Source organism: Hetaerina americana, unplaced genomic scaffold (genome assembly GCF_022747635.1).
Source record: "Hetaerina americana unplaced genomic scaffold, ioHetAmer1.1.p SCAF_38, whole genome shotgun sequence".
Taxonomy (NCBI): Eukaryota; Metazoa; Arthropoda; class Insecta; order Odonata; family Calopterygidae; genus Hetaerina; species Hetaerina americana.
Window position 1 is genome coordinate 2,407,953 of NW_027286963.1, and position 27,111 is coordinate 2,435,063.

At 39.6% G+C, this 27,111-nt stretch overlaps 1 protein-coding gene across 5 annotated transcripts in view; it reads right to left on the reverse strand.

The window, feature by feature from the left end:
- LOC139691578 (CD151 antigen-like) overlaps positions 1–27,111 on the reverse strand; it is a 392,922-nt gene that overhangs the window by 69,462 nt on the left and 296,349 nt on the right. Inside the window, exons 1-2 of one of the 5 annotated variants that reach the window (XM_071589466.1) lie at positions 9,373–9,849; positions 373–3,299 (exon numbers count right to left, since the gene is read on the reverse strand). The exons of 2 other annotated variants lie outside the window; for them this stretch is intronic. In XM_071589466.1, the coding sequence (XP_071445567.1) occupies positions 2,877–3,299; positions 9,373–9,750 (801 nt within the window). In that variant the 5' untranslated portion in view covers positions 9,751–9,849 and the 3' untranslated portion in view covers positions 373–2,876. Of the gene's footprint in view, positions 1–372; positions 3,369–9,372; positions 9,850–27,111 lie in introns of those variants that run through there. 2 more of the 5 variants (XM_071589461.1, XM_071589464.1) reach the window with 2 other exon arrangements.

Consider the following 27,111-nt stretch of genomic DNA (forward strand, 5'->3'; position numbering starts at 1 on the left):
TCGTAGGTCGAAATCTAGATCGTGGAAAATAAAATTTATGCGTGAAAGGACAAAATATTTTCTTACCCTGCTAATTATTCACTTGATATTGGCCATATGATATGACAAAAATAACAATTTTTTTCACTTTTCTGGTGATGAAGTTGACTGCCAAAGCCTTGGTTTGTCATAATTCAAACTAGAGTTGAGAAAAGTACGACCAGACAAACGTACACAGCATTTTTTTATTTCTTTGCCGCGATTCGTTTTTCAATTGTTAATCCATCCCCAAGGACGACTATTGGACACTTGACGTGCTGATAAAACAAAATGCAGTAAATTTCCACGCAGTAAGCAGTACTATTGAACATTAATAACATCCATCCACTTTTATTCACTTCAATTTATTTACACTGGAAGATTCGGACGTAAAATTACCAATACAATCATCGAACTCAAATTCAAAAGAAGGTGAATATCACACAGCACTTACAATTGTAGAATTGGTGCAGAAACGAAATTCACACGTGGCACTTACAAAGCGAACAGAGTGCTTACCGCGCCCAATAAATGGGTCTCCGCCGTAAGTATACATACAAGGTGGAATAAGGATTATAATTATATGCACCATATTCAAGTCAGGGAAGCACCAAATGTCCCAAAATCTTCGAATCGATCTTCTTAAAAAAAAAAAAGATCTTGGATTTCGCCAAAAGACGACGATCGTAATGACGCCCTAATCCTCGACTTTTTTATCACATTAAAAAAATAGCACTTCATTGGAGGGACCAATTACACATGTCGAAATCACGCGAGTAATCATTCGGTTGAGATTACAAACGTGAAGTTTCTTACTTCCGAACCTTACTCTCAGGCACGGACACGTCGAAATCGAAATTACACAAAAAAATCATAGGATTATGTTCGTTCGCGGGTTTCCGCGGCGATGAGTAGGTGATTTCCACATTTTTCTGGTTAGGTCCGCGTGTGTCATTTAAATTCACAACAGTTTCGTCAGCTATCCTGCTGGCGACCTCAGGTTAAAGGATGAAAAGAAGCAGGGAACAAGCCTTCATCGCAGGGACTTCGGAAAGAATCGCGAGGGCTTTAAGGAAACATGATTTGGTGATCAGATTCAACTGCGTCACCAAGATAGCTGACACACCCTACCCGGACCCAAGGATGAAATTTCACCGTTACTATCAGAAGGCGTGTACCAAGTGCCATGCTCTTGCGGGCAAATGGTACATCGGTGAAAAATGCAGAGCGCTGAAAACACGCATGAGTGAACATCAGAGAGCAACCAAAACCAAACAGTTTAGAGCATCGGCCATCGCTGAGCACGCCTGGAGAGAACCCGGACACTCTATTCTGTTCGACGACGCTTAAATAATAGCGGAAGTAGAAATATACTTCCCGAGGATAATCAGAGAGGCCATTGAAATCGTTAAAAGGCCAGAAAACGTTAACAGAGAGGATGGATATCTACTCCACAGTGCGTGGAAAAAAATATTCCGCCCAAATATGAGGACGTTCCCTGATTGGCCGAAGAAATTTCCCAGTAATGGCGCCGGATTTTCCCTATATAAGACGGGACAATGAGCTTCTTTTCATCCTTGACCTGAGGACGCCAGCAGGATAGCTGGCGAAACCGTTGTGAATTTGAACGACATCCGCGGACGCAGCCCGAAAACTGTGGAAATCATCATAGGATTATCCCCACGCATGCAATTAAGACAACTCTAGTCAATCAATTTCTTGATTGATGAATGGTATTTCGCGTTGGGAATGACCTTTTGTTTTGTGTTTCAATCGTAATAGATTGAATCAGTCGGAGTATTAGTCGGGAGCAAGTAGTTAAAATTTGAAGACTACAAAGAGTCCTCTTTTATCGCGAAATTCCCCGGCCACAATAATATATATTGTATTCTCTCCTAATAATAAATATTCTCTGATATCTCTGCTAATAATATATATTCTCTTATCTCTCCCTTAATAATATATTACCTATGAAATTTACGCTCCCCGATCTCAATCCTTCAAATCTCCATTTCTTTCTCCACACTACAATATTTCCCAATGCTTCATACAGAACAGTATGACGCTCCCAACATTCACCAGACGATGACAAGCAAAGCATTGACAACCGGTACGTGATTCATTTATCTACAACTAAACATCAACACAAATATACACCGTGATTCAACACAAATGTGCATGGCAGGGGGTGCTAAGCACCAGATTGGAAAAGGTTAAGGGATGAAGGAGGTGGTAGGTGTTCAAGGGGATGAGAAGAGAAGGGGGTAGGGATGGGGGAGGGAAAGAAAAACCCTGTCAAGTACGTGAAGGGTGGTTATCATAGGGAAAAACCCACACTTAAGTGAACACATATGTACATACACACATGTTATAGCCAAACTCAAAAGTTTTTGACTAGTTGTGTTAATTTTACACACTACATTTTCCAGTACATTAAATATTATGACGGGACATAAATTAACATCGACCACTGATACGTCAAAACATAGACAAACATCTATCAGTGTGGTATACGTAAATGTTGGCATATGAATATTAATTTTTATAATTGACACATAACACCACAAATTTACTGAGGTACAATTTTCGACAAAACAATTATATCTTGGGAGGATTAAATTGGTACATATCACTCGGGAGAGTTTCATTTCTTTTGCAAACAAACACGAGGTTCGACTTAATCATCTGTCTGGCGATGAAGGGAATAATCGTAAGAGTCATTAAACTCTTTGAGAAAGGTGAGCTTTCAAAGGAGAGAGTTGGATGGAGAGAGATTGTAAGAGAGAGAGAGTGAGTGTTCAGGGAATTCTTCATAGATTTGTACTGATCCAGTCAACTAGATCAAATTCCCGGGTGGGCTAATAAAGCGGGTCACCGCACATCCCTACGAGTTCTGAATCCTCCCGAAGCAAAAACAACCGCTTGCGACAGACCAAGTTGACGATCTCCATCTCGAGTTCAACGGCGACGTCCATGGGCAGTTGCTGCAGCTGAGCGGACAAGTAACGGCCGAAAGAGTCGAACTCCGCGACCGCGGCACCGGGCGCCTTCGTCTCCGACAGACTCGTCGGGGGCAGAGGGTCGACCGCGACCGGTGGGTCTGTTTTGTCGTCGACCCTTGCGGGAGGGTCCCAGGGTCGAGACCTCTTCGGAGTGCTCCTCGAAGTTTCTAACTGTCTCAAGTCTTCCACGTTCGGCTTGATGTCTTCGAACTCGAGGACAGACGGTTCGTCAATTGGCAAGGCGGGTTCGAGCGATACCTCCTCGCTTTCCTGGCTCCTCTGAAATGGGAGAAGCACAGGCAGGAGGTCGGACGAGAGGCGGCTGGGGGCGGCTTCTGGACTAGGCAACTAAAAGGAGAGGGAATTTCATTTTCGTGAGCTACGGGATAGTCGTTCTCGTTACTCGTGGTGGTTTGTTGTAAAGGGGACTATTGATATGGTTTGAACCTAGGGGGTACGGAGTGGGGTGGGCCAAACGGATTGACTGGTCTCAGGAGAGGAGAATGGGACTGTAGTGCCCCCTTTTCTCTACTGACGTAATGACTGCCGTTTGTCAGCATCAAACTCTCCTGGACCGATCACATTAAAAACACACACACATATATATATATATATATATATAATATATAATATATATATATATAATATATATATATATAATATATATATAATATATAATATATATATATATATATATATAATATATATATATATATATGTGTGTGTATATATATGTATACATATACATACATACACACGTATAAATATATATGAATATATCCATTCACATGGAAATAGATATATATATATATATATATATATATATATATATATATATATATATATATATATATATATATATATATATATTCTCTATCTTCCGATGAAGACGGATCAGAGTTCCGTCGAAATTATCAAGAAATATGTGAGTGTTCTTTTTATGTGTGTCTATATTGTTTGTGCTGTCCAATTCATTATTTGGCACTTCCGTGTTACGTCAACGAAATCATATATATATATATATATATATATATATATATATATATATATATATATATATATATATACAAAAAATCCAAAGCTTTTTCTTTGAATTTTGATAATTTCTTATGTTATTACTACATCTTTATAATTGCATTGCTATCGTATTCTTTGCGAAAACAATTGAGAAATTAAAATTTTATTCCGCGCATTAAGGACATTTTGCGTTCCGATGAGACGAAATATTTTATTTAGTAATGTACATAATGATTTCGTTCATATGTGAAGTCAAGGTGACTCGATATAATAAATATTATTATACGAGTGTCATTGAAATGTAAGGTGGAAAATTCAGCGTGAATGCAAGATCTTACAAAAGAAACTTGAAGTTTGTCCGAACCCAGGCAACATAACAATGGTTGCGCACTGGAAACCGAAAAAAAAGGTAAAAAGTTAAATGTACTCTGAATCACAAGAAAATAAAGGTAAGGACATTGGAATTTATTCTGATTTTTTTTCTGACGAGGTGTTGGAATTAAAAAAAAACATTTCATAAAAAAGATGAAACTTCCGAAACTATAGCCATTATTTCGATCATCAATGTTCATCTTTCAAGTCTGTCAGATTCAGAACTTCTGGCGTGATTAAAAAGAGATTTTCTCCGCAACTATTTCAGCAAATAAAAAGTTTTAAATGAAAGACGCGCGTTTCAACTCGAATTATCATATTCAGGCACAAGATATTGCATTTTTTATCAATACGATTACGTTTTTTAGGTGCTCAAACTAGTTCTGCAGATTTGAGAAACTCTTAATTAGAAAAGGTAACTAGCTTTTTCTAAACTTATTAATAGTAAACTGGTACACCTGGCGCCATAATGTTTTGGTCACCATTCAGGCCAATTATTATTTTTTCTGCTTTCACAAGTCTCATTCGCCAGGTGAACAATGGCAATGATGTCCATCCAGCTTCTATTCTTTGACTATTGTTCAGATGCAAATTCAAATTTACATTCCGACAAGCTAACTTAAACTTTAAAATGGGAGTTGATAGAACTAGACCAGGTGGGACAGTTTAACCTACAGGTATATCTTAAGGGTTTTGGATCAATATGATCAAAGCAGTAAGGAGATATAAGGGAGAAGAATAGCGCCAGGCAAAGAAGTTTTTACAAGGAGGATAGAATATAAGACAGGGACGTTATAGTAAGGATGCTCAAAAAACGACTCGACGAACCTTTGAGGGGATCGAGATGGCGCGGGGGCTAACGTACTGGCTTCCCACCCTGAGGGCGCGGGTTCAAATCCCGGTGGCGGTGTTGAATATTTTTCAGAGGTATCTCGATCCCTACTTGAGCTGCTTTGTGGAGGGCACTTTGAGTGAGTACGCCGTCCGTCGGATGGGACGTTAAGCTGCGGACCCCTTGGCGCCTTTCATCAAGAGTAGGCTAATCCCGACGCCGGGTTTTTCTCCACCCTTCATCCTTTCCTGTCCATCCCCCATGGCGCAAATGACCTCAGCTGTCGGTCGCCTTACCTAAATACTACTACGAACCTATGATATGGTGCGTGGTTTTTGTACACGACGTGGAAACATGTTCATTGAAGCAGGATGATAGGGGCGAAGATTTAAATCTTATGAAATGTGGGTGTGGAGAATGATGGGAGAAGGTTAAAGTGTACAGAAAGGCAAAAACATACGAAGATGTATTCATGGAAGGTGAAAGGGGAGAAGAGGGGATTGTTGGGAGAAATCCGAAGGCGGCAGGAAAGCTGGATGCGGAGCATATTGATTGGCGATGGGATGTTGAAGCCTGTGATAGAAGGGAGGACGTTAGGTAAGCGAGGAAAGGGCAGGAATATAATGGGCATGTTGGACGGGATGAGGGGAGGGAGGATGTGGGCGGAATTGAAGAGTGGCTTAATGTAGTGTCCGATGTCAGGTTGTTTCGTTAGGAGAGGATAAAAATGTAATGCTGTACTGTTGTATAGCCTTTGTCCAATTAATAATCTACATTAACCTGTAGAATACCAATGATTATAATATTATTTCGACCTTAATTTATTGTATACACGATACCTCTATGCTACGCTCTTCTTACTATAGCTCTTCCAATAGTAAACATACGAGATACGTTAAAAGAAACAGCGTACTTTCTCGAAACTCGTTGAAGTTTTCTAGTACAATTTACAACGTAATACATGTAATACGGCGCATTGCTATATTCTTTTATTTATATCTCTGCCACAGATCAATTATTTGACTTTTGTGTGTTTATTCAGTCAGCTTAGTGTTTCGCATTTGCTCCCGTGTGAATTTATATCGCATTATTTTTAATGAAGGGTTAGTCTGAACAAAAACTTTTTTATTACTATTATTATTATTATCATAAAAAATGCTGAACAAAAACTTTTTATTATTATTATTATAAAAAATGCAAATATAATCTAATCATGAATTTTTTTTTAACATTTCTCGTGTGAATATTAAGTCTTTTACTTTTAATGAAAATTTCAAAAAACAAGGAGAAACGTGCATTTTTTTTGGGAGTTGGTCGTACTTCACAAATTCCAAGTTTTTTTACGTGCTTTTCATTTTTTTAAATTTACTTTTTACGGTGGGGAAACACCCTAGTTTGGGGCCTTGTGCCTCCAGTTAGCCTCCTCTGATTTCGTGGATTCATACGGAGAAATTTTACATGACTAAGCGGTCATAATAAGTTCGTAATCTACTTAAATCAACCCTCATCTATCGTAATGAAACCTTGATCAACTCTCCTAAACTAGCGCCTCTTAGAATTTTAGATTATTAATTGGAAAAAAATGAACAGTTCATCCGATTCCACAGAAATTTCATCATTTGCACTGCATTGAAGAACTTTCGGGTTGACCGTACGAATTGCTGTGGATATGTAGTGTATTGATATTCCAATACGAGACGATAAAGAGAATACGATTACATCAAGGGCAAATTCGAGTGAAAAATTAGGTCGCGCGTAACGTTTTCAAAAAAACCAATACATTCTCCGGAAATAAAAAACTCTAAATCCAATCACATTAGGAATATTCCACACGCTTTTCTCATAACTCAAGTTCACGTCAAAATTCAAATTGACAACTTCTACGAGTAAAAAAACGCGCCGAAACGTTTACGTTAAGTTTACAAAAAAAGTATTGAATTTTGTCACCCATACACACTTATAAATATTTCTCATTTAGAAGTCGACCACAGAATTTTTACTTAAAATTTCCAATTTTTTTTACGTAACCATCCAGATGCTTGCCATTTAATTCCAGTGAATAAATTTTAGTTAAATGGGCAGTGGGCAAATTTTAGTTAAATGCGCCTTGTCAAGTGATAAGAACTAAAAGAAACACATATTTAAAAAGTATATCAGAGTCAAGTTGTAAATAATCGACATTCATTTCGATTAATTCAGCGCATCGACAGTATCGACCATTATCATCGATAGTGAGAGTTAGGAGTAAGTTCTGTAATTCGCCATCAGATGCCGCGAAAAAGTATCGCCCACACGTTACTGCTATAATTGTTGGCTTTTATCGCTTTGTACTTGAACAAAATGGTGGCGGTAGTTGTTTTTGTAAAGAAAGTCATTGTTGTGACGTTATTATTACATGGCGGTAATGACATTGAAATTCGGAATGCGACCTTGTAGAGATATTTAACTCACGTCTCAAATAAGGAGTATTTGAATTGAATATAAATACCTCTGCCGTGAAATTGTCGAACCTTGATTTTCGTGAATCGAATTTTTGTATTCAAATGTCGAACTATTCACGGGTATCATCGATGTTTCAAAAATGATTCCAACTAACAGCTTGGCTTATACATGGCTGCCTTTTACAACCGAGACTAAGTTTCCCAGTTGAACTCATAAGGATTGGCCATTGACGGATGGCGCATTTTATTTTTAACATTCTTTTAATGTTATACTTCGTGTCCGACAAGAAATATGGAAGGAAAGTCAATAAAATCTGGCTTGCAAAAAACCTCAATTCTCCTGGCGGCAGCAGCTTGGCTATCGACAGTGCCCGCTTCCATATGGTAGTAGGTCACACATCAACTCAAGTGGCTCCCTTACAGGTCAAGGAAACGTTCCCGTCTGACGTCATCCGGTACGGTCATTGCTGTAGACAATGATTACTTGCCAGAGTAAAGAAAACAAAAAACTTCCACCTGGATGCAAGACGATTTCAACGCGATGAAATGCAATGAAATCAATAATCAATCAACTATGCGCGCGATCTAATGGACCAAAAAAATTCAAATTTCGCCATTTCTGATTCCGCGTGATAAACTCTAAACCCTGGGCAGATTTTAAATTCTAGTTTTCGCAAGTTATTACATTTAACCACATGACATTTTTCGTGTCGTGATATGGAGAATTGCATGGATGTAGAAAATTAGTTGATATCTCTTGCTGAAACAATGCGCAACGAAAGGGCGCCGAAACTTTGTGCCCAGAATTGTTAAAAGCGACGTGCCAACAATAGACGGATTTTTATGGCATTATGAAACAATTAAAGAGCAAAATGGCGCACATGCCTTGAGGTCTCCATCTACTATATATTTATTAACAATGAAACCAGTATTGGAAAACGGGTCTCTCGTTTTGCCACGTTAATAAAATCTTATAAACCAATAAAAAATTAGGCAGCCAAAAGAGTCAAGCTCTTAGTTTAGAATCCTTAAACTAAATGGTTCCCGGAATCCAATTCTTCTCGTCAAATTATCATATAAATTTGAAGACGTACGCGTTGACATCTTGGATGGACATATGTCACGTCGTAATTCTTTGCTGAGTAGAGTAGTAAAAGGAGGAGACAATTGAAGGAAAGAGAGGAAGAGGACAAAAGAAGGATGATTTGGATTGCTTGATGGGATAAGAAACGGCAGAAGATACAGGAAAATGAAAGAAGACGCTCAGGAACGAGTGAGACGGTTGGAGATCCAGTCGAAACCTGTTGGAAGACAGTTCCAATTGAGATTTAGAGACACGTAAAAGCTGTCCATTTTGCATTAGATTCGAACTCAAAAAAAAGAGAAGTCACTGAGGTCTTCTACAAATCAAAGAGTAGCTGACCGCAGTAGCTTCGTAGATGAGGTCAAATTCGCGTCAGAACGATCAGTTATAACATGTGAAATACACATTGATGTGTACTGTTACGTGGACCCTATACATCGTTCGAAAGTAGTAGGTATCTCAGATCTGCACGCGAATCCAATCTAATCTTAATCTATTAATGGTTCCCACGATAAAAACAATGCATATTTTGAGGGGGAAATATTTAACCACCACGAGTTACTTGATATTCTGAGTTTGAAATAATCAAAACAACTAAATACTCACATGAATCGTTGGAATGTCGCCAAGTTCCAGTGTTTTTCTCAGGAAGCTGTCAGCCAAACCGAACCAACGTAATTTTGGCACAAATACTCCGTCAGCGCCGGCATCTGGTTTGGAATTCTTCAAAATTTTCATCACTTCCTGCCTATAAGTGTTCCTTATGTTCCTCACTTTGATCCTAAACACGTTGAGATCCATCGACTGAAGCTTCATCTTCCTCAAGATTTCAACCTCCGCCCCAATTCTGTCGTTCTTGCTCTTATACTGACGATGCCTCGAGTCCCAGAGGCAAGGATGGTTCTTGTACTCCTCGAGAAAGTGAATGATCTTCTCCGTGGACCATTTGTCCCCCACGCCGTTGGGGAGTAGTCCCAAATCCATTGAATTTTTACGCCCGGGACGGTTTGGATGACGGCGGATATGACTGACTACCTTGAATAAACCAGAAAAATACAGTCGCGCACGCGCTAGCAAAGGGGACCGCTGGGAACGCTCCTCCGTGAGAGTCGATAACACTATCCTCTCCAGTCGATCGCGAGAGCGACGCCGCTCGCCAGCGACGCGAGTGGGCATGAGAGTCACTATCTCACTTGCGCGAGAGAGAGAGAGGTTCGGAAGGGAGGGGATGACGGCGAGAGTGGGGAGGGAATAACATGCCCGCTGGCGACGCGGCCGGACGATGGTCTCACTATACTGCGGGGGGGAGGGGCCCTCGCGAGAGTGAAATCATACTCTCGTGCTGTTTTGGCTGAATCGAAGTTTTTCTTCGCCGGGAGTCCGTGAACGTTTTCCCTTTCGCACGGTGCTTAGGACTATGCCGTCCATTCACACGAACATTTAAATACATGTACTGTCATTCATTTCTAAGACAACGTTTACAAAAGTATTATATATATATATATATATATATATATATATATATATATATATATATATATATATATATATATATATATATATATATATATATATATATATATATATATATATATATATATATACATATACATATACATATTTAAACCATAAACACAGTAATCAACCCGAAGGTCGGTTTGGTAGGTGATGGTAGAGTTCACCCTAGCACTAAGCCCTAGACGGCGTGTGAAAATTCACACATCAGGGTAGGGGGGCCAGTTCCTTTCCCTGTGCCGGTTATGGTTCACCAGGAAGACCTGGTACCCGAAAAACCACACAGCTTGGGTGGAGCTGCAGGTACCCAGAGACTTGCCTGGAAATCGAACCCGGGACCCACTGGTCAGTAGTCCAACGCTCTACCCACTGGACTACCGCGACCCACACATATATATATATATATATATATATATATATATATATATATATATATATATACATATATATATACACACACACACACAAACACACAGTAACATTAAAATCATGTATATCAAGATAGCACTAACGGACCAAAACACCGAAACACAAAAAAAAATAACACGTATTCCGAATTTTAGTTGGCGATAACAGCTTTCTCAAGGGAGAGAAGGAAGGAACTGGGAAGAAGGTTTTAATAGAAGGTGCCGGGGACGCTGGATAGACGAGGAAGGCTGAAGAAACCAACTTCCTCCCAAGAGGAAGGTGGTTTGGCGACCGAAAATTCGGAACACGTGTGAGTTTCATTTGTATGTGTTTCTCTTTGGTAGCTGATGGTATAGTTCTCCCGGTACTAAGCCTATCGGCGAGTAAAATTCACACATCAGTGTAGGGGGGGCAGTCCCTTTTCGTGGACCATCTACGGTTTCCTAGGAAGATCTGGTACCCGAAAAATCACACAGCTTGGATGGAGCTAAGTTTGCCCATAGAGGCTTGCTCGGGAAACGAACCCGGGCCATCCGGTCTAAATATCAGCTCGACTCGAGCATCGTCCTCAGGGCAGATGTCTTATCCGTACTGAGGACGATGCTCGAGTCGAGCATCAAAACTTCGGCCAACACGGAACCCGGTGGAACACCCGGGAATACACCATTAAACAGTTACGCCGGGAAAGAACCAGACCCCACTCCAACCACATAACATCATAATGGAAGGGAACAGTGTGTTTCGTTATGCACACATATTCAACCAAGAAAAACCACCACATGGTGAGGACATATTCTTTCACATGGACATAAATAAAAGGATAGGGTGAATTGTGTAGATGTGGCGGTAATTATCTCGTTTTAAATTTGGGTAATCGTAATTTAATGGGTAATAGTTGGAATGTAAGGGTTAGTAATTTCCCTAACGGTTATGTTACTTCACAAAATTCTACGTAATGATCTAAATTTTGAGTTTTCGGATTAATGCTGAATTAAATTAGCATTTCACAGTTTTACAAGAAAACTCGAGCGGTTACAGCATTCATTGTAAGTATGTAAAATTATTGTACCTACAAGAAATGCCACAGTGGAAATGTTATTAATAGTATCGGGGTTCGAACCTAATTCTCTCAATCCCTGGTCGAGTGCTTAATCCACTCTAACCTACTTCCACGCTATACAGTATTGCTAAGAAGGGTTGGGGCTGGGGGACGAGCCAAGGCGAATAATGCATTCGTCCGTAATTCTTAGCAAGAAGCTTCGAATCCTTGGCCAAGATGAATAGATTTATTCCAGGTGAAATGCCTCCGATTATGCTGGAGTGCTGACGGATTTGCAGAGAAATACTTGAAAAAAAAACATATAAAAAATTTAACATAATCCTTTGGAATAACTGTCGCGATAGGAAATCCACTGCAACTCATGTTTTTCCATCCATTTCGCAAGTAGATCAATTCAACTGTTTTTTTAAATGGTTTTCTTTTGAAAAACGACATTTCGCTTGCTAATATTTGTCGCGGGAGAATTTTTTAATGCACTATCTATAAGAGGGTAAGGTGAAAATTTCTCGGCCTGACACAGAGATGGCGTTCCAATCAGTAAAAATTTATGATTCATGCCTGGTTGTACGTGTCATTAATTCATAAAGACAAGTACCCAACTTGTTCTCTCAAGTAGTTTTTTTTACACGCGTATTGTTGCAGTGTACGTCGCTCGTGTTTTTCGTTAAAATGGCAAAATACTTGAATTTCGTGCGGTCATAAAATTCTTCGTTTTGAATGGATTAACTCCTAAGGAAATTCATCCGAAGTCGGCAATAGTGCACGGGGACTGAGCTCCTTCAATGTCAACCGTTAAGAAGTGGGCGGCTGAATTTAAACGTGGTCGCACATCCCTCGAAGATGAACCACATGAAGGACGGACAAAAACCGCAACCATACCGGAAACCATCAGAAAGGTGAACAGTATCGTATTGGGCGAGAGGCGAGTGACGGTGAGTGAGTGAGATGGCTAAGGCCGCGGGGGGGAGGGATATCGGATGAAAGGGTGCGGAACATCATGCACAAATAATTAAGGATGCGAAATCTCTGTGAAAGGTGGGAGCCGCATTTGCTGAATGCCGATCAAAAGCAAATACGCAAACGATTTCAGTTCTCTCAAAAGGGTCTCGTAGAGAATTTCCTCGGGGGAGAAAAAATAACAGAATATTTCATCCTGTCCTCCGTTCATCTCAATGAGGAGGAAATTTTTAACTGAGTTATTTCTGGGTTGGAATTTTCACGAAGATCGAAGAAATAATATTTTATCCCACGCCTAAATTTTTAAAAACAAATTTGATTCGCATTTGATTGCAGGGAGGAGGTTCACATACTGAAACTGTATGATTGCATGTTAGTATCATTAGAATCATCAGAAATAAGTGGGATAAAAGTTGTTAAAAAACGATTAAACACAAACGATGATGAAATAATGGATTATAAATCCATGAAATAATACGAATGCAGAACTGTAAACCATATTCTACCGTTGGAAATATACTTAACGGGAAGAAATATATAAAAAAGCAATTTCACATACACATCGTTCGGTTTTTTCACTAATTTGGAAGTGTTATCTGCAGAGAGAGAGAAAGAGAGAGAGATACATACATAAAAAACGAGCAATTATTTCTAATTACGAAAGTGACAACTCAATATCGCGGGGTAATTTTTTTTACGGAGTAATCTGTTCCATACAGAAAATCTTTTAACATTTTTATTGGCAACAGATGCGAAAAATCCTGAACTTTTGTGACCTAGAAGGGGTTTTATTGCACAAACAAAGTATTAAACTCCACAGCATATGGTCGACCCACAACGCCAAAGGAGACATGGTCCCCTTAAATAAATAAACAAATTCCTCTTTGGAACAACACAAGCTTTGCTGGGACCCGGTTGCCATGGGAACAGGCGATAAAACAGTTCGCCAACACGGAAATATCTCTCGTCTTCACGGAGAGGTAATTAATTCCGCGAGACGGACTCAAAACGCCGAGCCATTATCATCATTCCCTTCGTCTTGACGTGCCCCGACATCTTAGGAGGTGCTAAGACGCCGTTTTCCGGCTCCATAGGGACATTGAAATCAAAGACGTTCAACATCTCGCCTTAATGGATTCAGGTACTCAAAAGGGAAAGAGCAAAATCTGATCTTCCGAGCGATTTGATTCAAATCTGTTTCCACGGCAATCGAGGTAGAGAACGTTCTTATTAATTTCTCAGCTGCTTTAACAATCACCACAGTGACTAATCACGCCTCGCATTCACGAGTCGCCTCAAGAGATGTGACCACCGGATGGGTAGGCAAAACTATCACGAATGTACGCTTAATTGACACAGCGGGTTCATTGACAAAATATATTAATATAAAAACACAAAATACCGCAAACGAAAACTTAAAAGAACAAAGAACTAAACAGGACGCAAAAAAATTACTGTCGGGTCAGTTGAGTCGTCCATATTGGAAGGTTAGTGCGTACAGGAATAATATAGTGCGTGTATAGAATTTGGACCATCATTGAACTTTAATATTTCTACGTCCAAAGTCTCAAAAGGGGACGGCGGATGACTAAACAGTTTTCCTAGATGGCCACGCGAAAAAAAACCGGTTATTTTCTTATTTCTTTTTGATGGCGACACAAAAGAAAACAATCTTAAGGAAATATTAGCGGAATCATTTGATTCGAGCTGGATAGTATCGAAAAATTACGATCTCTCTTTAAGGCGGGCAAATACTGACAGGTGTTTTTTCAGTCGTGAATGATCGATATTTTTATCGAATCGAATTCCAGATCGACTCTTCTACATATTCTACACGATTACCCGTAAGCCGAGAGGTTAGGAGGGGGGTGGGGGTCAAGGCACCATGTTTGATTCATTCATTATAGCACGCATTAGTTATAAACAATCATGTATATACGCTTGTACAAGTCCATGTAAATCACGTAATATTTGTTGTGTTTGACTTAATCGTTATACTGTGTTTGTCCTAAATCTTAACCCAAATACATTACTAAAAAACTTCAATTTTTCGCCATATGGCGGGTTTTTCGTGGTTGAATGTGTGTGTGTGTGTGTGTGTGTGTGTGTGTGTATATATATATATATATATATATATATATATATATATATATATATATATATATATATATATAATATATATATAGGGTCGGTACAAAAACTATCTTGGACTGGCTCGCTGTAGCCTCAACGGATGGGGGTCCGACCGGTCGGCTCCGTAGAGGGATCCCCCACCACTCAGGCGTACTTTAGTTCAGCCGTCTCCGGGCATGCGTTGAGACAGGAGGTGGATTTCTGTGAGGTGTGATTGTTTGTGGTGTCGTCGCGTCAGCATGGAGCCACCGCCGAGCAACGCTACGCTGAAAAGTTTTGTGTATAACTCGGGAAATCCGCGTCGAAGACCCTTGAACTCGTTAAACAGGCTTATGGGGATGATGTCTTAAGCCGCACAAGAGTTTTTGAGAGGCACAAAATGTTAAAGGAAGGCCGGGAGCTTGTCGAATATGAGCATCGCGTCGGACGCCCGACGACTACTCGAACTGATGCTCAGATGGCCAAGGTCAAAAATGTTTTGGACTCTGACAGGCGTTTAACCATCGCCCTTATCAATGAGACCGGCCTTTCAGTCGGAACCGTTCACACCATTGTAACAGAGGATCTTGTGATGAGGAATGTGTACGCGTAGCTGGTGCCGAATGTCTCGAGCGAGGAACAAAAACTGTCGTGGGTGGAAATTGCGCAAGAAATGAAAATTTGGACTGCGTTCAGGAGGATGATGATTTTCTTGACAACGTTAGCTCAACAGGAGCTCAAAGGATATCGGTTCGACTCCATCTAGGTGGTTCAACAGTATTCCCGGAAACCGGCTTCCAGCAGGCTTTTGACGAGTGGCAGACCCGCCGAACTAAGTTTATCGATGCAAGAGGAATGTATTTTGAAGATTATTAAGTAATTGTAATGTAGTCACGATACTTATTGTGCGGACCGAAAAAAAAAAAAAAAAATATATATATATATATATATATATATATATATATATATATATATACATGCATACATACATGTAATATATATAATATTATTATCACATATACATAATATTATTACCATATATACTTTTTTACAAGTCGACACTCGGGTCAGAATATGATTTCAAAGTGTTCCATTCGCGTGACAAAATACATCGCGAGATGAGACTGCTTGGGCGTTCAATCCTCCCTTGAAGAGTATTCCTCCTCACGAATAATTTATTATTCGCATCTTTAACTCGTCAAGGGGGCGATATCTAAAAGGTTATCCAACATAAAGATGCGCGCCGAGCACCGTTGTCTGTTTATCTCAGCCGATCGGGGTACACTTGGCGCGTCGTAGTCGACCTCCCGTCTCACGCATACCATTGACCAAGGTTCGAACGGAGCGAGGGTGTGAGGGCAGAGGAGGGAGGAAGACGGTAGGGAAGAAGACAAAGCTAGACTAACCCGATGCAAAGGGACCAAAAGAGTAATTCAATGCTCTCCTTTCATCCCACGCAACGCGTGACCACCGCTATACCCACAGCATTCTCCCAACGGGAATCCAGCCGCCCTCTTTAACCCTTCCTCCCCCTCTCCGCCCCATCTCAGCGCACCCCCTCGGTCATAACTCCACACCTCCCACTTCAACCACCCAATAACCACCATCTGCCCCGAAGGAGACTTCGGCGATTCTCCAATATCCATACCTTCTTAAATTATTTCGCTTGTAATATATATATATATATATATATATATATGGCGCACTACATATATATATATATATATATATATATATATATATATATATATATATATATATATATATATATATATATGTAGTGCGCCTTTAGTTACAAAGTCTTGCTTTTTAAGCCCCGCGAATGGTGAGAATCCTTGACTGCAGCAGTCGGTTTCGCGCCAATTAACTCGAGCTATGAATATCTTAAAATTTCTATTCATGAAAGATAAAAATATGACAATCTTCAGCAAGGAGACTTCATTCTTACGGTCAGGAGTTATTGCTAGTCTTAAGACCAAAAGGACTCGATACTATGAAGACCAAAAACCGGGGTCCTCATAAAGATGGGTTAATGGCACAGGTTCTTGAGATGGCGGTCAGGAATTATTTCACCTCCTTTTTGGGACCCTTCCGCGGCGAAAAATCAGGGTTCTTGGCTCCATCGAATCCCGTCTTTGTGCATTCCTCGGTAGCGTGGTGGTCAGCGCCTCGGTCCGAGGCGCTGAACATCACGCGGTACTGTATTCGAAGATCCGAGGTTCAATTCTGGGTCAATAAAACTCGGAATCCGAACACATACTGTGATGAACACAAAGGAACTGTGAGTTCCTTTTGTCTGTGTTTGTTCAGTACTGCTTTCTTGGTGTAAATTATGTATATATATATATAAATATATACATATATTATATATATATATATATATGCATATATATATATATATATATATATATATATAATTGTCGCGGTAGTCCAGTGGGTAGAGCGTTGGACTGCTGACCGTAGGGCCCGGGTTTGATTCACGGGCAAGTCTCTCTGGACACCTACAGCTCCACCCAAGCTATGTGATTTTTTGGGCACCAGATCTCCAGATCTTTCTGGAAAACCATAACGGGCACAGGGAAAGGAGCTGGCCCCCTTACCCTGATGTGTGAATTTCAAACGCCGTCGGGCTTATGTAGTACTGGGTGAACTCCAACACTTTTTCTGAATTTAAACGACTAGCGAAATTCATTCGGTAAGTTAGCCCGCGCTAGACGACTTCGTCGATTTAACGCTTCTCAATTGGTAAAACCTATATCGATTGGGTTACAGATTCACCCAGCCGTATCCATGGCAACAAGAGCAACCAGAAAACAAGATGGCGCACTTTAGAAACGGCATTTTCGACACGGTTCTAAAATCGCCAGCCCCTGTTTCCCCGCGCATAACTCCACTTCCCCTCCGAACCTCCCCTTACCCCGTTTCCCTCCCCCCTCCCGCCCCGCGGCCCCCGGCGGAAGTTGCGTGCACCCAAGGAAACCGCGGACACACAAGCGCGATGATCTTCTTAAATGGCCCTCCGGGGCGAATGCCCCCCTCCCCCCGGCCCCTCTCCCCCCTCCCCGTCTTCGCCGACCTCCCGAGCCCCTCTCCCTCAAACAGTTAACCGATCATGACCTAGGATAATGACCTTTCGGGAAGACTGCCTTCGCCTTGCCTCCTCCGACCTTTACCCCTCTTCCCCCCTTCCCCACGTCACTACTCCCCCAACCTGCTGCCTACCAACCTGCGCCCCCCCCCGCATTAACATTAGTCACGGTAAGACAATCTCCCCCTGGAGTTTGTTGGATCACATCTTAAAGGGGGTGGGAGGGTGGAGGCAGCGAGTTACGTACTACACGGAAGGAGAGCATCATTTCGCCCGCTACTCGAACTTAGAAATTTACGTTTTGCGTTCAGCGCCACGGCGGAAGGCGCACTGAAACAATTGCCCCTCGATAGGCGCACTTTATTTACAGGACTACGGCGAACATTTCCATCCATCATCCATCAACATCTACCGGATACACCGCAAGCCTCCGAGAGCTCCCGATTGTTTAATTTTAGGACACCTTCCTCATTCAATATGCATATAAAACCATAAACACAGTAATCAAACATAAGGTCGCCTTGGTAGGTGATGGTTGCTAGAATTCACCCAGTACTAAGGCCGACGGCGTATGAAATTCCAAAGGAAATTCATATCAGCTAAAAATGTATTTTTTGGCGGGTATTAATTGTTTTAACGGGTGGGAATCGTATTTATACATTGTGAAAGAATTCGATTCATTTATATCTGTTTGATCGAGATGTCAGGTGTGTGTGTTCTGGCATTTGATAACATTTCCTCTCTTCGATCGTAGTCCTAAGTGAACTATATAAAAGAACGATGATAAGACAGTTCTTATCATATTGGTATTCTTAAGATTTGAGGCAGAAAATTCTATATTAGGCACATATATGTCGTAATAGAATTGACGGACTGCTACCACCAGAAGAATTATGATTCAATGATGGAGCAGAAATACATGTCGTTTTCACTAAAAACTTATATCAGATACGAAATTATTTATTAGTTGTACTTGTATGTATAGTACTTGAAATATTTTACAATTCTCCCTTAGATTTATCATCATGATTGGTCGGAGTTTTTCAATGTAATATAACTTTCTTTTCATTAAAATGTTGGTTAGTTAAACTAAATGCCACTTGGTGGCAATAAAACATAAAACTGCACCGCTATGAATTAATTTAGGTGTGATAAATGTTTAGCGTCAAATTCAAGAAATTAAATTTAAATACGAAGGGAATTTACAGTTGAGTAATTTAAGTATTTAGGAAGAATATAAATAGCAACCCTCTTAATAGCTTTAACATAAAAGGCTTCTAAATGAATTTGTTTCAAAATTATAGATTAATTTGTGGAAAAAACAGTCGATCCTGCATAGTTTGAAAATTTTGGGCCTCAGAATTCATTCAAAATTAGTTTCAGAGAGTAAATATATATATATATATATATATATATATATATATATATATATATATATATATATATATATATATTTATATTTATATATACATATATATATAGTAATCTACCGGTTAAGTTAGGTTTTTGGATGGACATAATTACTAATTAAATAATTTGTGACCCCTAGCAAAACACAACATCCTACTCTACATCAGGTCCCTCTTCAGCTCTGAGTACTTTCTTCCTCCCTTCATCCTATCCAACATCCCTATCCTATTCCTTCCCTTTCCTCGTTTGCCTAACATTCTCCCCTCAATTACAGTCTTCAACATCCCGCTGCCGGTCAACACCCCCTTCATCCACTTTTCCTGCCTCCATAGGATTTCTCCCAACAAACCCCTCTCTTCGCCCACCATACCAAGTACTTCCTCATTTGTTTTCCTCTCTGTCCATTTCACATTCTCCATCCTTCTCCACACCCACATTTCAAAAGACTCCAGTCCACGTCTCTCCTCCTGCTTCAATGACCACGTTTCCGCGCCGTACATAGCTACGCTCCATGTCGAAGTTTTTACGAGTCCTTTCTTAACATTCTTACTCAACGTCCCTCTCATCAACTCCCTCCTCCTTGTGAAAGCCTCTTTGCCTCGCGCAATTCTTCTCCTTACGTCCAAGCATGTTAAAAAAAATTAAAATTAACTCTTAGGAATGCATTTTTAACTTTTTATACATGTCATATCTGTTTACGGAATACCCACGAATGGTTTTTTTGGCAGGGCGTGTTGTTAAAAGAGGTGCCAGAACTGATATAGGATACCAGGTAGCAGCAGGTAAGTATCGCACGGGAGCCATAAATCACACCGAAGTCACTCTACCAGTCAGAGTGGCGCTATAGACTTTATCTAGCGTAAGGGTTTTCGACTGAGGGACGGACGGGAGAGATAAGACGTGATCTCGGGAAAACAAACCACGAGATAGCAGCAACACCGCATGAAAAGGCTTGAGATGAATACCGGCCTTTCAGGTCACTCGGGATTTCGCAATCCTCCTCAAACGTACCGAACAAGTTTAAAGACAATTGGATAAGTAGAACAATAGAAGGGAAGGAAGCATTCGACCTCCAGAATTAGCTTGCCCTCAAAATAGAGTCACCAATAGGCAGGGAGAGGGATTGGGAGGAGGGGGGGGGTTACTCATTGTTAAAGGTTAATGCGAAGGCCGTCGTAAGATAGAAACTTCATGTCCTTATGGTACAACTGTGCGTCTTACAGGACGCCATATTATCTATCAACCCTGGAACTGTTGCCCCGATTCAATAGTGGCAATTAAAAACAAACTCATGGAATATAGCATTATATATAAAATCTAATTGCTTGGGAGTACGAGGTCATGTTTGACTGATAGATTTATATTTTTTACCTATATTCCTTTATTTGTTTATTTATTTTACTACCCTGAAAGCCACCGCCAGGGTGTGTGATAGGGGGTGAACCCCATTAGAGATAAAAAAAACTATACTTTTCGTAATTTTAGACATTCATGAAATTACAAAACAATCCATCAGTTTGAAATAAAATGTATTTTGTGCCGGTTGATATCCATAATTATACAAATTCTATCACTTTCAAATAAATGAACTACACCGGGGGAGAGGAACTCAAGCTGAGTTGCGACCATGCACGAATATTAATTATATCATGACGGTCTCAAATTTACATCCATCATCAACTACGCCATCAGAGTTTAATACCATTTGTGTAATGCATGATAAAGCGTTAAGTTTTGAAATATTGTAATTGTGTATTTGAGAAGCGAGCGAAAATATTTGGCAACCTCGTCTACGAGGGTGGTCCCATAAGTACCCGGGCTGACCGAGAGATGGCGGTAGTTGTTTGAAAAATATCACTGCATAAGAAAGTGCGCAATCTATTAAGCATTTGTTTCAAGTTTGAATACGCTACGCTGTTTAGTACTTGTTTGGCAGGAATCTATAGTGAACGCTTTCAGTGAATTTGTGAAAATGGAGAAAATTGGTCATCGTTATGTGATACAATACTTTTATTTGTAAGGACTCAGCCCAACCAATATAAAAGCTGAACTGGATTCTACTCTGAGTGAGGTTTTGAAGTTTAAATTGCTGCCTCATGCACCCTATTCGCCAGATTTAACCCCCTCGGAGTATTTTCTGCTCATAAACACGAAAGAATGGCTCGGTGGTCAAAGATTTTCCAACCGTGAAGAAGTGATATCGGCAGTCATTGGCTTATTTGAGAAGCAAGACAGATCTTATTATAAAAAAGGGTATCGAACTTATTGAACATCGCTGGGAAAAGTGTATATAGAGCTGAAAGGAGATTTTGTCGAAAAATAAATGCATTTTTTCCAAAATTTTTGCTGTTTTCTTTGTTGAGTCGGGTATTTCTGCGACCACCCTCGTGAGGCACCTTAAAATGGTCTTTCGAAAGAAGCATTTCGTTAAGGGACGGGATAAGATGCGAGGAGAAAGGAACAAAGCGATCAAGCATCATCCCCAAGCTTCCCTTGGATGTCAGCGCACTCAGTCAATATTCGATTTTCTGTCTAATGCAGACAAAAAGATCCAGCTGTTACACCGGAACGGGCTGGCTTTGAGTTAACTGTGTTAACACCGCATCATTGCGTGCCTCAATTTCGAGAGCGTAAGACAGCGAGAGAGAGAGAGAGAGAAATGTTCCGCCGCTCACAAACGGATAGGTATAATGGATTCCATTAAATACCGCCCATGAATATTAATGCCTTCAAAACCTCAACGCCTCCGCCACGAGAAATAATGCCTACCCGAAACCTAATGCTGAATAAATTCAATTATCCCGTTCGCCTAATTAATACAAAGAATTTCATTTCTTCTTTCCTTGGGCGGAACCTTTGGATCGCCATTTCGGCTTGTCGTTAGGCACATCGCATATGAGGATTACACACTGGAGATCGAAGCAACGAATCCTCTGCTCAAAAACAAACACCATCAAAATTACGAGTGAGAGTGGGAGATATAGAGTGAGTATTTAAATTAAAACGATTACATTTAGGAACGACGAAGAGATAGGGTCGATTGGGTATATGTGCTTGAACCGATCACGATCAATCAGGAAAGAAGGTTGCCCGTGATACGTTGGAAAAAAAAATTCAATCGACCTCATGCTGGGTGAAAGATTTATGTGCCGAAACGTTGAAAAATGCCTTTCACACACCAAATGTAAATAAGACGCGATGAAATTTCATTTGATGTAGCAGACAAAGCCACGAAGACATCGCAAGTACACTGGTGAGGAAGCGGTCTTTCTCTCAACAAGAAATACCCTCGAAAATTTCGCTCGCGAAATCTTTCTTTAAAAATCATCTACATCATAGTCTTCCACCCTTCCTGCACTTTACCACTTAGGTATGTGGCAGGGGATGACTCAACCCCAGCAATTAAACATTCACACAAATATATATATATATATATATATATATATATATATATATATATATATATATATATATATATATATATATGAATATATTGTGATTTTTAGGGTACCAGGCCTTCCTGGGAAAACATAACCGGCACAGGGAAAGGAACTGGCCCCCCTACCCTGATGTGTGAATTTCACACGCCGTATAGGGCTTGGTACTGGGTGATCTCTACCATCAACTACCAAACCGACCTTTTGGTTGGTTACTGTGTTTATGGTATATATATATATATATATATATATATATATATATATATATATATATATATATATATATATATATATAAGACGAATGCAGGAGAGGTGTAGAAGGTGGAATCAAGCAGATCACGAATGCAAAAATATTCCTAGACCGGGATTAGAACTCCGCTTGCCGGGCGGAGGCTCTTAACCACTTGAGCTATCCAGGACACGTCATTTACACCGAGATCTGCGATGATTTATGCAACCAAGTGCCCCGATTCTTTGGCCAAGAGATGGCGTTGGGGAGCTGTTTCACCCACCAAAGGAGAAATAGAAAACACACAAGGAGAAAGGATAGTAGCAGAGCAATCATACGACATCATAGAGGATAAGAACAGTGCGTTTCATGGCACGCATAACCAGAAGAAGAATTTTTGCATTCGTGATCTGCTTGATTCCGCCTTCCCCACCTCTCCTCTGTTCGTCTTTTATGTGTGTTCCTATCCCTTTTCCTTATATCTCTTTCTATATACATATATATATATATATATATATATATATATATATATATATATATATATTCATATGCACACACATATACATATATTCTCACGGATGTGAATAATAAATAAAAAGGAGAAGCGAGATAACGCTAACAAAAACACAGAGGAACACATTAAAATGAAACTCTTATGTATTCTGAATTTCCGGTGGCCAAACCACCTTCCTCTGGGGGAAGAAGAAACTTAGGTGTTGTCCTGAGGAGAAGACGAGGACGCTGGGTGAAAGGGTAACATGGGGAATATAAATGGTTGTTTTGTGACGGTGAGGATTGGAGATATAATCAAACCTTACTTGTTGCAGATTTGTTACCAGTAGCGAAGCACTCACTCTCACCAATACATAAAATTGAAATATCATCCGCTGGTACCAACATATGTGCCCGAAACGAAACAAGGACGACGTTTTTCTATATGAGCGCCCATCTCCAAGAGAACACCTCCGGAAGAGTATTCACACGCACTGTAATTCCCAATAAAAAAACGACAATTCGTCACTATTAACGCGGATAAACGTCGGCTTTTTTAAATGGGAGTTCCCAACCGTAAATATTTCCCCACGATCGCATTCAATACGCATAGTGCTAAGAGGCCCACAAGAGCTACAAGTCACGAGTTCCGACTCGTCAATAAGCCCCTGTCAAAGATGATAAATTGACGAATAGATTCCAAACGCCATTCCCCCCAACTCCCCAAACACCCAACATCAACGCCAAAAGGCAAAGGGAACTAGTTTACATCTCCAGGCACGAGAAAAGATTAGCCGATGGTGGGAAAGTTGAATGAACGCTTTTTTTTCTGTTCCAGAATCTCCTTCCTGGGAACATTTTATGCTCTAGACTTCCATCCAGATATATAATATATATAAAATATATAATATATATAATATATATAATATATATAATATATAAAATATATATAATATATTATATATATATATATATATATATATATATATATATATATATATATATATATATATATATATATATATATATATATATATTGTACATTAGACAGCAGCAAACATAGAAAAACCAAAAAAGATCACTTACACGTTATTTCTTGATCATTTCGACGGAATTCTGCTCTGTCTTCATCGGAAGATAGAGAAGTAATGTAAAGTCATTACTTCTCTATCTTCCGATGAAGACGGAGCAGAATTCCGTCGAAATGATCAAGAAATAACGTGTAAGTGATCTTTTTTTGTGTTTCTATATTGTTTGTAACTGTCTAATGTACTATTCGGTACTTCCGTGTGACGTCGACGAAATCATATATATATATATATATATATATATATATATATATAATATATAATTTATATATATGTATATATATATATAATATATAATTTATATATATGTATATATATATATATATATATATATATATATATATATATATATATATAAGTTCTATCTGGAGAGTATCCAGCCATGATGCAATATTGTGAGTTAAATATCCCACCTGGAACAATGAGGTCTCAGCCTCCTTCGAAGTACTCCCCTTGGGGTCTCAAAGACTTATCCCACCATCTCTTCCACAATTGAAAACAACCTGCAAAATCCTTTATAGAAATGTTCATCAACTGCCTAGTCCCCGCATTCTCTTATAACTCGTCAAAATCAAGAATTTCGTTTTGCAGTTTCAGGTGGCTAGCTCCAAGCTGCAAACGATGACCCAGGTTTTCTTAAAAAGGTCATAAAAAGAGATGAGTCATGGGTCTATGGCTATTACCCTGAAACAAAAGCTCACTCTTCGCCACAGTTGATTGACAAGATAAAGGAAAATGCGAGGACGAAGCTAATGATTATTCCGAAAAAGGGCTTTGCCGATTGTTTTGAAAAGTGGAGGAGACACTGGGATGGATGTGTGAGGTCCCAAAGGGAGTACTTGGAAGGGAATTAAGCCCTCATTGTTTTATATGACTATTTTATACAAAATACTGCAAGGCAAGATACTTTCCGGACATATCTCGCATTCCCCGATGGGTCGACAGGAGCCGGATCTTGAAGCGAGCGGTTTTGACGCATCTAGGGGAAGGATCAACCAACTGCCCATCTGTCCCTTAGGGTACAATCATTTGTACCTCTTCAGCCGGATGAACCACAACGTGCTACAAGATCATCTTCAAAACAATTAGCACAAGCAGACCGGGGGACAGAGACGTTGGCCAAATAGACGTAGACTTAGTACAGGAGTGCCCAGACCCATACCTCAAATCTATTTACATCTGCATGGTACTCTAAAAGCCACCGCTAGGGTTTGCGGCAGGGGGTAATTTTAAAACATCCAATGAGCCTCTACATGTTAATGGTACCCGGCAAGCCATCGCTAAAGAGTATGACTGGGGTTGATTCAACACAAGACATTCGACATAAAAAATGAAGTTTTTCTTAATTATCAGCCACAGTTCATAGTGAATTAATTCAAAAACCAAAACCAACCAAACCAAATAAGTAAGACCCAGGTTCCTTATTTCATGTACCACACATGGTTTTCCAGAAGGATCTGGTACCCGAAAATCACACAGCTTGGATGAAGCTGAGGGTGTCCAGAGGTGACCCCGGGAATCGATGCTACGGTCAGTTGTCAAATGCCAAATATTCTGGACTACTATGCCAAAATAAATCAAATAATGCAAATAATTGTAATTACAGATTCATAAACTACAATATCTTAGTACGAAATACTTTTGTATGCATGCAAGATGATCTGCTAGTAACAAGAAGGTCATTAAAATGATGGCTAGATAATGTAACGACAACGTAATGAATGAAATATTGGTAAAAGAATATATTAAAGTAAAAACATTTAATGAGAGTGAAACAATTTTTTGCCTTAGCCTGGTCGCTTGAATCTGTCAGTCCAACACTTGATCTCTCGTCATTATTATCCGAGAGAGGTAGGGTCGTATTTGGGTCAAAATTATTAATGTATATTCACTCCCTGCCACACATCCTAACGTTAGCTTGAAGGGTACTAAAATACCACATCATAAAAAAATTTTCATGATGTCTCCTACCGTAGCACGATAATACTTTTACAAAATCTTCGCTGAAAGAAAATAGATGAATATTTCAACGTCCACCCACTTCAAAAAACAAGGTAATATGTGCTGTCAAATTATTCTTTATCTCTATACAATTTGGATCTATTTTTTTCAACCGCGGGTCTGTGACAACAAGTTTTCAACAAGACGACCAATCTCTCTCTCTATCTCTCCATTTGGGAGAGAGAAAAAGGGCGAAGCATAAATAAGTCTCCGCCGACAATTATCTATAGATGGATAGAGGTCTTTATTTGGGCGAAATTGAGACCAAATGGTCCTTGCTTCCATTTAGCCCATCGTCATATACATATTATTATGTATACATTAGCCATAAAATATATAATTACATGAATATACATAAATAGAGATAGACATATACAGGTATTGCGCACTGATATGCACGTCTAAAAAATAAATATATGTGTATCCATATATACATATATTATAGATATAAAATATATATATATATATATATATATATATATATTTATATATATACATTTATATATATATATATCATATATAATATATATATATATCATATATATATA